Raw genomic sequence first — 17,137 nt, forward strand, 5'->3', positions numbered from 1 at the left:
CACCTGGCTCCTCGTGACGTAGATGAGAGAAAAGCTCCTTCTGCCGCGGCGCGAGACAAGAAGATTATTAGTACACGCGCAGTTGGGGGGGGGAGAGGGAGCGCGAGAGAGGTTCAGAGACTTGACAGTAGTTTGTTCCCAGGGTGAGAGGAGGAGCAGCCCACTAGTCTGTGCCTGTAGCCGCTCAGACAGACACTCCTCCCGCCGCCAGTAGAGCCTGTTACAGCCTCCAGGAGGTGAGTGCAGGTTTACAGTTCTTGGGAGCAGCTTTATCGGACCGAGACTTCTTTTTTCTTAATTCAGGAAGAAGCGAAGGGAGTGAAAGTCATGGACCAAAGAGGAGAACTGAAAAGAAGTTAGCGCCTGTAGTAAAACAACCTTTGGAGAAACGACTCAGAGAGAAGAAGTAGTGTCCGGAGAGGAAAGAGGAACAGGATGGGGATGGATTTCAGCACTCTTCGGACCCTCATCAGCAGATATGTAAGTTTACGCTTCCTCCGTGTGTACTCTCATTTTTATCTTATTCTGCCCACCAAAGCTCTTTACGGTTTCCGAAGATAAAAAGAAAACGTGTGAGCTTGTTGGTTTCAAATTCCGCCGAAGCAGCTACTCATCCGGATTAAGTTTCACTGGCGAAAGGGAGTGAAAAAATCTCATTGGGAAACTGCCTGAATAAAAGATCACTATTAACTAGGACTCTTTTTATAGGAAGTCATGGTTTTGTTTCTAAATGTGTTTATTTCCACATAAAACAATGGCCGTTTGAAGTTAACACTTAGACAAGAGTGCACAGTCGCTGAAATGAAACAAAAACCGCTGCAAATATAATGTTTTAATGAATTTTCAACTTTATAGTGGATTATTCATCTTCAGTTGTAACATACCCCGCGGTAGGTTGTACATCTATATTAAAAAGTAGTTTAATTAATAAAAGTGTTGTTTGGAAAGTATTTATGTTGATATAAGATCCAGTATCCAGTATTTTGCCGATAACCGACGGTATGTTAAAACGTCCGATTTTTGAATGGGATTTGGCGCACGTAAAATGTGTCAACTATTGTTTGGCTTTTTAAAAATATAGTATATTTATAATAAATACTGAGCATTTCTGTTCAAACACACCAGCGTTCAACCATACTGATGCTTTAATAAGTGAAAGGTGGAGTCAGCTAACACTATCACCAGCTGTAGTGCAGTATTGTGTATCATGTCGGTACATGCCAAGAGATGCAGACAGACTGCAATTATCATTCATCTTGACATATTGACAAGTGGCAGACTCAAAATCTGTGAAATCTTTAGACTGTGATGAGGTGACATCAGCTTTGAGCACAACCAGAAGCATCTTATTTGGTAGTTTTTACTTTGTGTTAGAAGGATTTCTTTTGTAGAATTAACTCATTGGTGTGCTGGTCACTCTAAAAGATCTTGCTCCTTCTCCCACTTGTACAAAGACTCCTGTACAAATGGAACAGTCAGTCACATGAATTATGTAATCCAGTTGTTTTCTCCCTGCTAGTCAAATCAATGGGCAGCAGTGCAGCAGCTGGCCTTTATGGACCTGTGAGTTGCATTAGGCTCCACAGTAATGTGTTTGACAATAATCCACACAGAGTGAGCCCTGCTCACATGAGAGCCAGCGAGGTTTATGCCCCGGCTCCACGCTCAGCTGAGGCTTAGACGCGTCTCCCAAATGGCTGATTAAATAAAATCCCTGCTGCGTGGAGGGTGAAATGGAGCCTTATAGTAAGAAACATGCAGAGACGAGGCAGTGACTGGTAGGATGTGGGATGCTGATGAGGTCTGCTGCTGTAATTGATCTGGATAACTGCTTTAGACAAATGGGTTAGGGTTAAATTGATTGTATTGCAGCGGCAAAGACCCGGATGCAAAGAGACTGCTGAATACTTAAGATTAGGGTTAGGAACGTTCATCTGGTTGTCAATACCGGACCTTTATGGAATATTAATCAATACTGGGAGCCAGCGCTATAAGATGCTCCCTCTGACCACATCTGTAGAATGAAACTAATTATAAATGCAATCTTTATTTAAAAGCCTGATAGATCCATTTGCTATACACTAAAGAATGCTCATGTGAAATATCAGTGATTTCTATCTTAAAGTAAAAAAAAAAAAAAGAATCCAGCATCTCAGCATGTTTTACACCAGCTTCTCATGCGCCTTTGATGGTTTTTAGGTTTTAAATTACATTATTTGTTTTGGCAGAATGTCAAAAGTAAGGGATTGTTATTAAAAAGATTTAGTCTTAGAGCAATTAAAAGTGCTGATTTTATTCTAGTTTTTCAGTTACGTAATTTTCACTTTGTAATAGTTTTGTAATTTAGACCTCGTCCTGAACTAAAGTGTTTCAAAGTCTTGCAAGCAGCGTAAATGTATCACGTTGAAACCAAATAATAGGGACCACAACATCCCCTAGTATCCACGATAACAACATTCTTTCCGAAATGTGTATTTGTAGTTTTTAATCCAGAAACCAGTCGGCTTTATGGACAGCCTTTCCGCTTTGAGCATGTTGAGATTTGTCTTTTATCAACAAATAAATGTGATTCACATGAAGGGACATTTTCTACGCAGTGATTTCACAATAACTGAACAATAAACAGAATAGGATCCAACCGACTGTGTTGAATTATCTTTGAGTAATTTTCAGCATTAAAAGTAATTATTTTGTTTTTACTCTGTTCAGTGCACCGATAACGGTCAAATAATCAAATTAACTGCTTATTATCTACAGTGCACCTTTAGTCTGGAGCCTGTAAGACGGTGTACAGGGATGTCGCTGTCTATGATGTGATAAAATGATGGGAACGGTAATGAGAGCAGCGATGGCAGGAATAAGGAGCAAGAGAGGGCAAGATGAGAAGATTTTACCCCGTAGATTGGCTCCGTCATGTGATTTAAAAACAGCTGATTTCTTTAACAGCGGGGTCATCATAAACCAGCAGGGAGTCTCTGCCTTGCCTGTTACTGTTATCAACTTGTTATTATGTTGATCAGATTGCACAACAGTATGTGCCTTCCTGTCTTTCAGTGTAAGGTTTAAGTCTCCTGTAATAAATTAAATCTTTTCATCAAGAACATTTTATCTGTAGACAAGGTTTTAGCCCCTTTTTTTCAAAATAAAACTAATGAAATTTAGCTGAGGCCACATTGTACCACATCGGATACCAGTCGAACTGTTGCAGGGTTACTCGGTTTTGAAAGTCTCCAGTTGCTGCCGTCTCTGATGAGGTAAAGAGGCAGGGGATGTTATGCAATCCTATCTATGTTTTAAAGTGTAACATGTAGAGTAGTGATCTCAGTGGCTGTCGCTCCTGTCTGGCTGAATGAGAACAAAATGTAATCACAGTGACATGTAGGAGCACTGAGACCCAGTGTGCTTGTACTGTACTCTGCCAGCTCGCTCCCATTCTTTTGTTCTTTTCTCTGGGTAGTTTCATGCTCTGAAAGTTTTAAAAGTAACATTTATTGTGCTAAATTATAGACTCTGCAATCTTCAGTGCCGAAATGAGTCTTGTTTGTTTCCCCGTATATACTTTTCTTCTTGTTGCATGTTCACATCTGTGTCCTGACTTTCCTAAACACGGTCATCATAGTCCTTTAACTGTTTATTTCCTTTTGTCCTTTTTTTATTTTGAACTTTTTGTCCATGTCCTCTCAGCTGTTTTTCTTTATTTGGGTTTTTTTTTTTAAATAATTCCTCCTCTAATTTTTTCGTTTTTCCGTTTTCATCATTGTCAGTTGTGGAGCCCTGGTTCCCTTTTTACTATAGAAAGAAGAAACACATTTACCACATTGACACACATAGTGGTTGTTTTAAAGGAAGTGCAGCAGAAATGAGGTGCTACTAATCTCTTGATGGTTGCCCATGTGTGGGTGACAAAGTGGTAAAACCAGTGTGTGCCTCTCATATGTAGCAACAGTGCTAATAAGAACAGTTTTGGTAGTTCTATTAAGAAATCAATGGCAGTCAAGGCAATTGTACACGATGAACTCAATGTTAACTAGAGCTGCAGTGATTAGTAGATCCATTGATGAGTTGTCGTTTTGAACCATTCTTTAGGAATCTTCAGCTGAAATGTGGATATTTTCTGGTTTCTTTAGTCCTCTCTGACAGTGAACTCAATATCTTTGGGTTGTGGACAAAACAAGTCGCCACCTTGGGCTTGGGGAAACGGTGATTAACTTTTTTCACCATTTCCTGATTAATTTAGAATCGATAGATTAATAAATACTGAAAATAATCGCTAGTTGCAGAGTGTCAAACTTGAATTCAAATTTGTATTATGTTTATCTTAATCTGAATACATAATGCAATCTAAAGTAAACAGAACTAGTTTGCAGAAAGATATCATCAGATATCATCTGGCGAGGTGTGTTAAAAGCAGCCGGCTAGCATTCCTCTGCGGCTGACTAATCTGGATCCCAGGACAGGAAGTGCCTCCCCTTTTTCTCTCTCTCTCTCTCTCTCTCTCTCTCTCTCTCTCTCTCTCTCTCTCTCTCTCTCTGTCTGGCTTCCTGCCTTCCCGTAGTGGATTAAAGGGTTACTGGTGTTCACTATACCTTCAACCACTTAATCCAGTTTACAGCTATACTTTCAAATCTAAGCCAATCACTGAACTCCTGCCACTCATATTCCACCTGCTATATTTTCTAAATAGTACATATGTTTTCCTTTAGTTTCAACACAGTAGTAAGCTGATCTGTGCATATGAGGTAAGAAAAACTGCTGAGAGTAAGAATAGTGGCTGGTGATCATACTGTTGTGTCTGCAGTGTTACGGTTACTTCATGCAGGCTAGTGAGTGGGGAGGTGGAATACTGTAGTAGCCAGGTGACGCAGAGGGCAGCGGATCACATGAACTCTTGGCTCCGTTTAGTTGTCAATAATTTATAAGCAGACTGGCTGACAATGTGGACTGATGTTTGTGTAGCTTTTAATGGAGTCTTCCACAGCAGGGCTGCTCAGCGTGGGGTCCAGGGATACCTGGGGGTCCTTAAGGGGATTCCACAGGGTCCCCTGGCAAAGTGAGGAACAGATAAATGTCATTAAGGTTGACTTACATTGACATTGTACCAACTTCAGACAGCACACATATTTTAATTACAGGTTTTTAACCACTAAATACAATGTAGACTAGTTTTACAAACAGTGATGTGGTAAATTAAAAGTCAAATCATGACAAAAACATGCGATACCACCACACTTTATTTATTAAACAGACCGAGTACTTCACTTCTGGTCTTTTTCATGATTAATTGTCATTACTGGCTTTTCTGATGCAGCTGTCCCCCAAAAAGTTTAACAAGACTGCAGAATTACATCTTCCATACTACAGGAGAAAAACCATCTCTTGAGGCAATAGTTAATTATAAGGCCCTTGTACAGGTTGGCACCGAGTCTTAAAAAGTCGAAAATCCAATAATCTGAAATTGACGCCTTTTCAAAATGTCTTTCTCAGTCCCGCTTTTACATGTGCTTTTGGGAAGAATATGTATTGATCATGCTGTAAAAACTACTGATTTTCTTTCATAGCCTACCTACCTTTTTGCCAATATGGGCGTAAAATAGCTCCTAAATTCGCTCATAATTGTCTTAAAGAAGTCTTTGATTGAACCAGTTGGAAGCTGCAGAGACCCTGTTACAGTAATATTCAAATATTTCTTATTTGCCTGAAGAATAACAGCAATAATGGTAAATGTTGAATAGCTTACAATAGCGTGGCCTGATGTGCACAAGTGTGACATTGGATCAGGTCACTTTTCAGGATTTATTTGGAAAGCAGCTGTGTTGTGAAGCTGTATAATGGCTTTAGAAACGTGCTCATGTGTATGCCAACAGCGGCAGGTTTCCTCTCAGTCTCATGCTAATCATTTAACACCCACTCGCCCATACTGTCCACAATCCACAAAGTGCAGCCGGGTTAACCTCTCTACCTAAAGGATTTACAGGCTCTCTCTAAGCCACTCGGTCCTGGGATTGTTTCACTGCTCGATTGTCTCGTTTAGCAGTCCCTTGTGTTTGTGAACATGAAGATACAATCTGAGTCAAATAACAATCGGTTAAATCATCAAACAAAACAGAAACACAAATGAAAAGTGAAGCAGTGCAAGAATAAAAGAACACTACCAATGTAGAAGAAGCTTTTGGTCACCTGTGTGAATCCTCTGGCTCACTGATAAATCTATGTGGTGAGATGTTAATTAGTCATTTAGAACTTTGCTAACTATAGCTCTCACTAATAAACAAGAACGTACAGTTTAGGACCATTTGCACTTTAAAGGAAGATAAGTGTAGTATTCTAGTATTCTTCTAATGAGCTGACAATATACATCTACAAATATATCCAAGTCACAGAGTACATTTATGTTTATTTTCATCTATAAACCCATATTCTGCAAATTTGTATTATTTATAGTCTCCATGTAGAGCTGAAACAATAAGTTGATTACTCAGTCGCACCAGTTGCATATGTCTGTGTTTATAAACCAATCAAAGAAAGCTTGATTTCCCCCCCCCCCCCTTTTTTTTTATTTTTAATTATTGATGGCCAGAAGAGGTTAAAATGACCCAATAAGAAAAACTAATTTGAGCAGCTTACTTGTTTGTTTGTTTTGGCTTTTGTATCTTGCTAATTGTCTTATGACCCCTGAGATTTACATTGCAACGCGCTGTCTCTCTGGGTTGAGAACCACTAATATGTACTAAGAGTCAAATGTAAAGTCAGACGCTGCTTTTAAAAGGTTTATTTCCCACTTTTTGCATCTCTTATCTGCTGATAGACAAAAGTCTTAAAAGTTCCTTCTGACATTGCCCAAACAGAACCTGCTGAAGAGTGTGAGCTCCATTAAGGGCTTGTATCAGTGTCGTTGCAGTAACATTAACAGTGTATTACAGCCCATTGAACAAGGAGACAGATGATGGATAGCCCGGGGGTTAATGGTGCGTATAGGCCTCTATCTATAGAGAGAGACGGATACGGTGATAGAGGGAGGGAGGGAGTGATGCTGTTTGAACTTGGGTCATCATAATAACATTGCTCTGGGGTGCCAGTGAAAGTGCTGAGGGGGGCAGGTACACCTTAATGTTCTTCCTATCCGAGGGAATGATAGCCTCTGCTGGAACACACCATTCCCCACGGTCCTCATGTCAGAGAGGGAGCAAGAGGAAGAAAAGTGGAGTGTACACCCCCTCTTCCTGCATGTAAATGCTGACGATGCGCTTTGCAGACATCACCCCCCTTCCATTTAGCCGTAACGTCTCCCCCCTTTCCCCTCTCTTTGCTTTGTTTGCTTGAGACATTATAGAACTATTGATTATTTGGATTATTGGCTCTTAGCACTTGCTTCCTCATTTTGCCTACTTGCAAGAAATCGCTTTTGGTTGACGTCTCACCATTAGTCCCATAAAGATGGGTGGTTTCTTCTCCTGTGCTTTACAAACTTTTTGTGTAGATGTCAATAGGTAGGTGTTGGAAGGATGCCCATTTTCTTTCTGTAACTACGGGCATTTGCTTGAATGCAAAATTCTGCTTCAGGTTGACCAATATTACTTTGAGCAAATGCCTTAATGCTTCAGTTGGCACCACCGGGCTCTGCCTCTACCCTTTTCTCCGTGTGTGTACGCGTGTGTGTTCATCCTGAATCTAGGGAAGTGATAAGATGACTGTATGCCTGTAAAGGTGAGCACCAAAGCAGCTCCTGTTAATGCAAGGCTTCAAAAAGCATAGAAATATGTAATGTATCTTCCACTGGATAGTGGTAGATAGATTTTAACAGTCAGTATGAAGTTTGAACATTGTTTCCCATTTTTGTTTACAGACTTGACCTATTACAGGTTCTGCTTTCAAATGCAGGAAGGGAGTTAAATCAGTTTATATATAACTTCTGCCAGGCCTCATGTCCACATGAATGAACAAGAGAAAGGCTCTGTGCTTTGATTTTGCCCATTTCATAGATATATTGTGCTGACACCCCAAAAAATTTAAGTTTGATATAGTTACAGCAATTCTGTAATAGGACAGAATGGGAACCACCATATATGTAATCACAGGATAGACTCACTCTGATTGGATTCATCTTATCTTTTTTGAGACATTTGAGTGCGTTTTCTTCCACAAAAGGCTGATTTATTACAGAATATGGAGCTCCTGCAGTTTCCTCTTAGTTAAAAGCTCTCAGTGACATCCAAAGGGAGCACTTGTAAAGCCTCGTTTGCAGCTCAAAGAAGCCCTGTAACAACCTGTAGTTCAAAAACGTATAAAAGATCCAGTTGCCTGCTTCTGAAGGTGCATTTGTTGCCAAGCGACAAAAGACAAACCAGCATTATTAGTGCCTGGAAGTGCAGATAATACATGGCAGCGAATTGCATGTGAACGTTCAGTATTAAGTTGAAACTGCTAAGCACTCAAGTGATTCCCATAGCTAAACAACTAGTGTACATGAAACATCGATTATTCTGTAACATTATCAATGCACTTTGGCAGCTACCATGAGGTAGATGACTGTGATGCTCTCTAACCACTCTGACTGTCAGGCTCTCAGTCTGCCAAAGCGGAGCAATGTCAAGTGATATAATACGGAGCATACACATCACTGCACTTTGAAATATCTCCGATAGAATAGAGATGGCGTGTTGTCACATTAGAGCTAAAATAGATGTATCGTTGTCTGAAAAATTGGCCTCAAAAAGTTTTTATTTTATTATTTTAGTTTTTATTCTGCAGTATAGGATGGACATATAATGTTGAGCACTAGAGGCTCCTTTGTATTAAGCAGCAGTAGAGTCGTGTTGAATGTGGTTTCGAAAATAATTTATTGGCAGTTAAAGATGCAGCACTGGACAATTGTCCAGAAGTATAACGCAGGGGAACAATATACATAATTTAAGTATGGTTATATAAATATATTTCTTTGAGTGCAGCATTAGTCAGGGTCAACCCCGAGCAAAATGACAACACTAAATCCTTTAAACGTGCTACGTGTAGCATTTTAACATGAATAAATAACCACCACATTAATATTTGAGTGTAATTGCCACAAACAAAAGAGGCCACCACTAAATTTGTAACCCAGCAGTGCTTTTTACATTGTCTGCCACCAGGTTGGATCAGGCACTGAATCTACAGGATTCATTTACAGCACAATGGCACTGTTTGCTAACAGGAATGTTTCCATCAGAAAAAAACTAAAGCTTTCCAAAGTGTCACAGTGGCAGGTAGTGGAAGGAGCAACAGTCAAATGCTTTAGAAATGTTAATGTTTCCATTTAAATGATAAAAAGAAAAGGCAAAAGGCAGCAAGAGCTAGGATGAGATCAAGCAGTTGACTCAGTTACGGTCTCATTTGTTTATGTTAGTTATTGGTTTAAAATCTATACATTGTAAATATTTCATTGTATCTAAGTCATTGTTTCTAGGCATGATACAGATACTATAACTCAAGCTAAAGCTGGTGAATATCTCTTTGCTTTAGAGTTTGCTGTTATAAAGACTGCTTTGCTGTGCTTTGGCCGGTCAGGGCCACAGCACACACTCTACAAGGCCATTTCTTGTGTTTTGTTTTGTCTGCCTCTTACTCTCACTTTTGAATTAGGATTACCATTAGCATGGGTGTTGCAGTGGTGCATTAGAGTGAATGTTGGGAATTTCTGGAACATTTTCCTTCTTCCAGTGTGCCATATATTTAAGGACAAAAAACTGCTGTAATAATTTCCTCTGAAGTTTTAAGTGGTCTTAAAGATTCACCAACAGTAAATACAAGTCAACTGCAGCAGCGGCTAAAAAAATATTTGAGGCTAGCACTGGTAGGAGTGGAGTGGAGTAGATACAAGGCTCAGTGGACTGGCTTTCTTCCAGGATTTGTGCATCAAACCAGTATGTTCCAATGCCAGGGCCGACGTGCACTTGTATATATTTTGAGTGCAATTATTTTGTCTTGCAGCTGCAGCTGTATGAAACACTAAGTAAATTTAATAGCAGTGTAAATAAAATCCCTCGGTTGCAGACTATAAAGATGTGCCATTAACAGATCTGCGACTGTAGTTGTGACTATGCATGACAGCACTGCCACACTTTTTATTTTAAAAGCTGGAAAGTGGAAGGATCTTACTAAGCTCTCATAACTTCTAGGAATCCATTTCCATCATGGTGCTTGGCCCTGGTCATGTGACCAGTCTCATGAGGGCCGCATGATGCCATTAGGTTCCCCTCATCCCTCCGATTAGTCCTGTGGTTTTTACCCTCCTGCTGAGATTTGATAATCACACTCGTTGCCAAGCAGTTTCAGGAACAGAGAATGAAAACAAGTTTTTTTGCTGCACTCTGTGTGTTGTTCCTCTGTTGACCATAAAATAACACCACAGCACTCAATTTGCAGACAAAATAATCAACGGATGATGGGTGAGACGAGATCTAAAAAAAGAAAGGAGGATACAGGCAGTGATATAATAGTCAGTGGTAGAAGTGACCATCTTCCACTGGCTGTGTGCGTGCGTGTGTGCGTCTTCCTAGTAGACAGCAGGATTCATGGAGGACAATGAATGGGACAATGAAACAGAGAATAGGACAGAGAAGAACAGGGGGCGACAAAACTTAGCTGAAGTCAACTTAACTGAAGGGGAAATGAACCAAAAACGGCACAAAATACGGACAAAAAAGTGTGTGTAATAAAATAACAGAAGATAGAGAGACAAAGATGTGTCTATGTTTAGCATGGAATCAGTGTCGAATGATTGGCTACCACACTTTCTGGATAATCAGAACTGACCATTCCTTTTGCCCCTTTTGAAACCTTGGTCAACTTTCCTGTACACAATATTTTTTCCCCCAGGGTGATAAAGTCATAACCCGCCATACTCTGCCTCTGATTGGCTTACCCTGACATTCTTACCAAAACGCTAACCAATCTCAGTCCTCATGCCTAAACCTAACAATCACACCAATGACGGTAATGAATTTGGTCATGACTTTGCCACACTGGGTAAAACAAATGGGCTTCCTGTACTTAGATCCAATCCAATCCAATCTAACTTTATCCGTTAAGCACTTTAAAAACAACAACAACAAGTTGACCAAAGGGCTGTACAGGAGAATAAATAAGACATATAAATGTAGACAGTGGGCGCCCGGTTAGCTCAGTCAGTAGAGCTGGCAACCCATGTACGGAGTTGCTGCAGCGGTCCGGGTTCGAATCCAACCTGTGGCCCTTTGCTGCGTGTCATCCCCTCTCTCTCTGCCCCCCTTTCCTGTCTATATTCAGCTGTCTCTATCAATAAAGGCAATAAAAGGCTAAAAAAATAACTAAGATTAATGTAAACAGTGATGATGATGAAGACCACTGTGAGGAATATAGACAGTGATAGCGATAACACTGGAAAGTTCCCGTTCCAGATAACATGGACGTAGTCCGACGGCGACAAGCTCGATGTCCGGGCTGCAGACACACTCTTTCACACAGACGTGCCCGGCGTTACACCACATGTTGTTTATGAGCACGGCAAGTCCCCCTCCTTTCTTCATGCCGGTCGCGGTGGTGTCCCTGTGGGCTCGAACCGTCTGGAAGCCGGGAATGGTGACGTTGGAGTCCGGTATCTGCTCGTGTAGCCACGTTTGTAGGCACGTAAGCTATGTGCTAGGCTCATCTATGTAATATGTGACTATGGCCTATATATGCCACTATCTTTCAATATACATAACATATAACATAGCCTATAAGTACAGGAAAGGAGAAAGCTGACCGAGGTTCTGACCAGACAGAATGACTAATCTCGGAATAACTAATCTCTTGGCAGTTTGTAAATGTTCAATGTAAGTTATGTATATAGATGGCCCAATGGTACGACTAACTCAGTCATGAAATGTGGAAGCTGTAGTCAAGCTTCAAAATACATTTCCACCAAAATATGTACTGCATGTGTTGTCTCATAAATAGTATAAAGTACCTGTTGTAATTCTGCCCCCATCAGTTGGTGCTTTTGAAGTGCATTTGTTTGTTTTGGTCCTCCAGACGAAAGTAGAGTAACATTAGAAGTAACATCCATTTTATGGTCTTGTAGACATTTTTTTTTTCTTTTCTGGCTGCCTGTTAGGAAGCACTAATAACTGAGCAACAGCATTTAAAAAGTGGATTCAAACTGGAGGTTGACTGAAAACAAAGAGAGGGTGGGGGGGCTTTAGAGAGAGAGAGAGACTAGAATTTGGATTTGACTGCAGCTATTTATCAGACGATCATCATGTGATCGATTAAGAGTCCCTGGAGCCTGGACCAGCAAGACCAGCCACGAAGGCGTACTGGCTTCCGAGGAGCCACCAGTCAGTTCAACTGGGAGACGGAGACAAGAGGGATGGAGATAGAAAAAGAGGAAGGTTAAACAAACAGCTGAATAATCAGGCACAGTGGGTCCTCATTAATGCCTTTTCAGCTCCCCAGACTACAACATGGCTGTACTTTCTGTCTGACAGTATGAATGGATTGCTAAGGCCAGTAAGAATGAAGAGGCTGATTCAGGTAAAGCTTTGTTTTCCAAAATATTTCACTGCCTCGTTGTTGCATTTTCTGTTACATTCAGTCCTTCATGTTGTTGAATTCTTTATTGGGCCATGCTCCACTGTCACAATCACATTCACCCAACGCTACTGATCCCAGCTTTTGGCAAGTTTACAAAAATGTTGGAGGCGGTTTGTATTGATATCAATTAACTGTGTGACGCTGCACTGTACAGTTTATGTAATTCCTGTTCCAATTGTGGCATCCAAACTGTAGATTGAACTGAGCACCCAGAAATCCTGAAGGGTGACGTCACTGAAATGCAGCTAATGTTGTTTCAATTGTCTCTGGACAGACACTGAAAACGTGGTTTGCTTTTAATGAAAAGAGGTACAGTTTGGCCATCAGTTACGATAACATTTTACTCACTGGGTTTTAGACTGTGGTTCAATTAACAGGCAGTCTGACTCAGCTTGGGCTGTGGGAGGTTATAATGGGAAATATAATCAATTAATTTAATAATGTAAATAATTGTTTTGATCCTAATTGAATTGCTTAATTGTGGAGATGCAGCAGTAAAGACGATTTTATTTTACTATTTTACTTTATTTATATATTCTTGTGTGTGTGTGTGTGTGTGTGTGTGTGTGTGTGTGTGTGTGTGTGTGTGTGTGTGTGTGTGTGTGTGTGTGTGTGTGTGTGTGTGTGTGTGTGTGTGTGTGTGTGTGTGTGTGTGTGTGTGTGTGTGTGTGTGTGTGTGTGTGTGTGTGTGTGTGTGTGTCAAGTGTGGGTATGATTACCGGCAACACAAACAGTGTAATGAACACCATTAAGCAGCAGTGTCCCCACAGGACAAACATTAGGGAGGACCGAGAAGTGCTCCCATTAACGAGTAGGAGAGAGACGGAGAGAATGAAAAGTTGGGAAGTAAACACATTGGGAGAAGATTTAAAGTATTAGAAGCATTTTGGTGCTTTTCGTTTAGCTCCTGGGAGACAAGTAGACAGCATTTCTTCACGGCAGGAAGTGAAAGCACTAAAAACACATGTACGCTAGACCGACAGCTATGGCAATGTCACCCTAAGGAAAATAAAAATGCCTGATGAACAGAACAGGCGAAACCCCGATGGAATGCAGGTTGATGAAAATAATATAAATGCATTACGGCTTCTACCCTAAGTGCTTTGCGGTTGGATATGTCAAGTCAGATATCAGTAAAAAAAAATATTAAGAAAAATATTTGTTTGTGTGCGGTAGATTACGCATCGCTTCTGAACTTGTACTTGTACTATATACCTGCAGCCAGCAGCGGCACAGGGAAAGACTGTAGTAGCTCCATATGTTGCTGTAGTGCTGTAGTGCGCTTTGCAAGGAATTTCAAAACTTAATTGCTTTCATGTCCAGAGATAAATGAGAAAATTGATACCACTCTGGTGTCTGTCCAATTAAAGCTTAATGAAGTAGTGGGAAGAATCTTTGTGAGGTCACTAGGCAACCAGAAGACACTCTGGGAAGTTACTGCTCGCGACCGAGAAATAGTCTGGCACATAACCCTTTACTCAATCAATTTTTCAAAGGATTAAACAATGTAACATGTTAATTGGTGAGCTTTAGAGGTGATGGTAGGTGGACCTTTTTTTTGTGGACAGAGGCAGGCTTGTTGTTTCCCCCTGCTTCCAGTCTTTGTGCTAAGCTAACTTGGCTATAGCTATTTAACAGCATATGTGTGTGATGTGTCTTGAACATACTTAATGTAAAACTCCTGGTGGTGTTCCCCCTTGTGAAAGCTGTGCTCACTGCCTTTCGCTGGCAGAGTTATTTAAAGCGAGTTGAGTATCCACAGATCAATGCAGGCACTTAGTGTGACCTGGGTACTCACACACACTCTGCAAACACAGACATGTTTAACTGAAGAGTTTGCTGAGGGAAATAGAACAGTGACTTTGTCTTCATTCACCATTTACTAATTGGAGTTGATTGGATTGAGTGAGTGTGTTTTTCTGTGTCCATCTACCTGCTTACTGTGTGTTTTTGGTTTTCACAGATGGTGTGTGCTATGTGTGTTTAGTTGAATTGAATAATGCTCGGAAGATGGAGAAAGAAATGGTTGTTTAGTATAAATTACTTTTTTAATTATTGCAAAAACATTTACTGCTAGCAGACTCCTCTCTGGTCATCTTTGGACATTTCAACTGAGTTACCCTTAAAATCCCAGACTCACAGAAACACTTTTGACAGCCTGACATTGAGTCATACTGGTTATGTTTTCTCTGTGATGTTTGTAAATCGAGGTGTATTCATGGTTAGCTGAATCATTGCCACTGTGTAATCTGCCAACTGTTGAACAGTAGGAGACAGAGAGCAAAGGTAAAAACACACTTCCTATTGTGCTGCATTGGTGTGTGATGGAAATTATTATACTAACATAAAAAGCTTTATAATAGGCTGACTTCCTCAGCTCTGAAGTCATAACTGTCATCAGATGATATCTTCAGTCCTGAAAGCTTCTTACTTTTAACCATCAAGCCTTTACGACATTTATTCCCATGTGAATGGAGCATTAGGTCAAGTGATGGGGGGGGTCATGTGATCTCCCATGTGATTGTCCCTCCAGTGCCTCCCTCTCACATAGACACAGAAGCAGACCGAGTGAAGCGAGTATGAACAGTGTGTAAGTTTATTCCCTTGACGTCCAAAGAATGACTGTGCTTATCCACAGGAAACCTACAATGGTCTTCTATCCAGCACTGAGGAAAACCACAGTGGTTGGCCTATTAGCCAGTCTGCCTCCTGGTTTGCATCTATCCTGCATTATCCTGCATTTACCTTCTACATTCAGTGCAATAACTGCTTAAAGCAGCTTATGACAAGCAATGCCATTAGGATAGCTTTCAGAGGGGAGGTTTATTAGTGCTGCTACAGAGGTTCTTCAACTCTGAAGCAAATAAAATACCTTGGGAAGACATTAAATATTTGATTTAGGGTATTTTGGGTCATTAAAGTGGTATAATTTTAATCTAGAGCTAGAAGTCATGCATGCATGGTGGTAAAGAAGGCGTATTATCCCAGTTCCCCACTGAGATCTGCTCTGTGAAAACCAGGCTAATGAATTTCTCTGTATAGCTGACAGAAGCTCTGAGGTTACACCTCTCCTTTCCTCTCCTCTCCTTTCCTCTCCTCTCCTTTCCTCTCCTCTCCTCCTCTCTCCTCACCCCATTTCAATAGTTTATCGAAGAAGGGAACAGTGATTCAGCAGGAAGGGTTGGTCTTGTGGGAGTGGTGTGTGTTGTTGTACTAAGATAAAACTACATCTATGTATTTGCATAATGATGTATATAAAATTAAACTGTGTTAATGGTGTATGTAAGCAATTGTGTAATAATAGATACATTATACTGGCTGCAGCAAGGCTGGTGTTATACAATCACACACAACTAGTGCTCAAGTGCAGAACAAGTACTCGTTAATAATAAATAATATGATTTATATAACACCTTTCAAAAACCAAGTTATGCAGCGCTTTGAAGCGTCAGACTCACAAAACAAAGCAGCACCCACTCGCACACACAGCTGTACAGTGGTCTGCTGACCCACATAGGTAATGAAAGCAGGTGAATGTCTATTTCAGCTCATCTCAGCTCAGTGACGGATGATCTCCAGAGAGCCTGCAGTCCTGCTGTTTACACTCAGATACTTCCCCCTAAGGTTTCCAATCTTTACAGTATGAAACCACATTGATTTAATAATACTGGATCATTAATCATTTAGTCATTGTAATTATTATCAACAGCATCTTCATTTTAGAACAGTGTGAATCTAATATGTACACTGGAGCATTGTTCATTTAAACAGAAAACCATAATCATAATAATAATAAATCATAAATGTGAGCCAGAATTTGTCTCTTACCTTTCCTGCACATCCATGCATCTTCTTCCCTCTGTGTGTGCTTTTCTAAATCAGAAGGTGCCAGACTGTGCTGTTACAGTCTAGAAGATCTCACAAAGTGGAATTTTGTGGAAACCATTTTTTGTGTGCATATTAATTACATAAAATCTCTTGATAGGATTTCACCCTGTTTATTTGTATTACCTCAGTGCAAAGTGATCCCCTACCTGATCACTGCTGTCTACCAGAACCAGTAGTCATGTCACAGATTGAAAATTCACACCCAATCATGACTTTGTATTGGTGTAATCAAAGCAGAGAGTTACTGGAAGCTCAGGAGGTTCAAATTGTTACGGAGCAGAGTGGCTGATTGAGACAATGATTACTCCAGTTTTTTGGATTGATGTTGAGGCTAAATAAACATCAGTAGTAATAAGAGGAGCAGTAGTTGTAGTGTGTTTTTAGTAGTGGTTACAGGAGGATGTGGTGTTGTATTGGTTGTGATAACAATTGCTGCAATTATAACAGTCATAGTAGTACTGTAAATGGTAACAGTAACCTAATACCATATGTATCAGTAGTGCAAAAATTGTAGCTGTCACTCACAATATTGGCTTTAGTAAGAAGCTGTAGTTAAAATATAACTAAACAAATTATTATCCTTAAATGTCTGCTCAGTACTGACTTGTGATTTTATGTAAATCTTTGATCAAACAGGACTTTCTCTTTCTATCATCCTCCC

General features: G+C 40.3%; 1 protein-coding gene across 6 annotated transcripts in view; it reads left to right on the plus strand.

Annotated features, from left to right (window-relative positions):
* Nucleotides 1–47: 47 nt before the first annotated feature.
* Nucleotides 48–17,137, plus strand: part of atp11a (ATPase phospholipid transporting 11A) — a 52,118-nt gene continuing 35,028 nt past the window's right edge. For 3 of the 6 annotated variants that reach the window (XM_051427683.1, XM_051427685.1, XM_051427687.1), the window contains exon 1: nt 48–480. In XM_051427683.1, coding sequence (XP_051283643.1) covers nt 436–480 — 45 coding nt within the window. In that variant the 5' untranslated portion in view covers nt 48–435. The remainder of the gene's footprint in view (nt 481–17,137) is intronic. The other 3 variants (XM_051427684.1, XM_051427686.1, XM_051427688.1) reach the window with 1 other exon arrangement.

This window comes from Dicentrarchus labrax, unplaced genomic scaffold (assembly GCF_905237075.1).
Source record: "Dicentrarchus labrax unplaced genomic scaffold, dlabrax2021, whole genome shotgun sequence".
Taxonomy (NCBI): Eukaryota; Metazoa; Chordata; class Actinopteri; family Moronidae; genus Dicentrarchus; species Dicentrarchus labrax.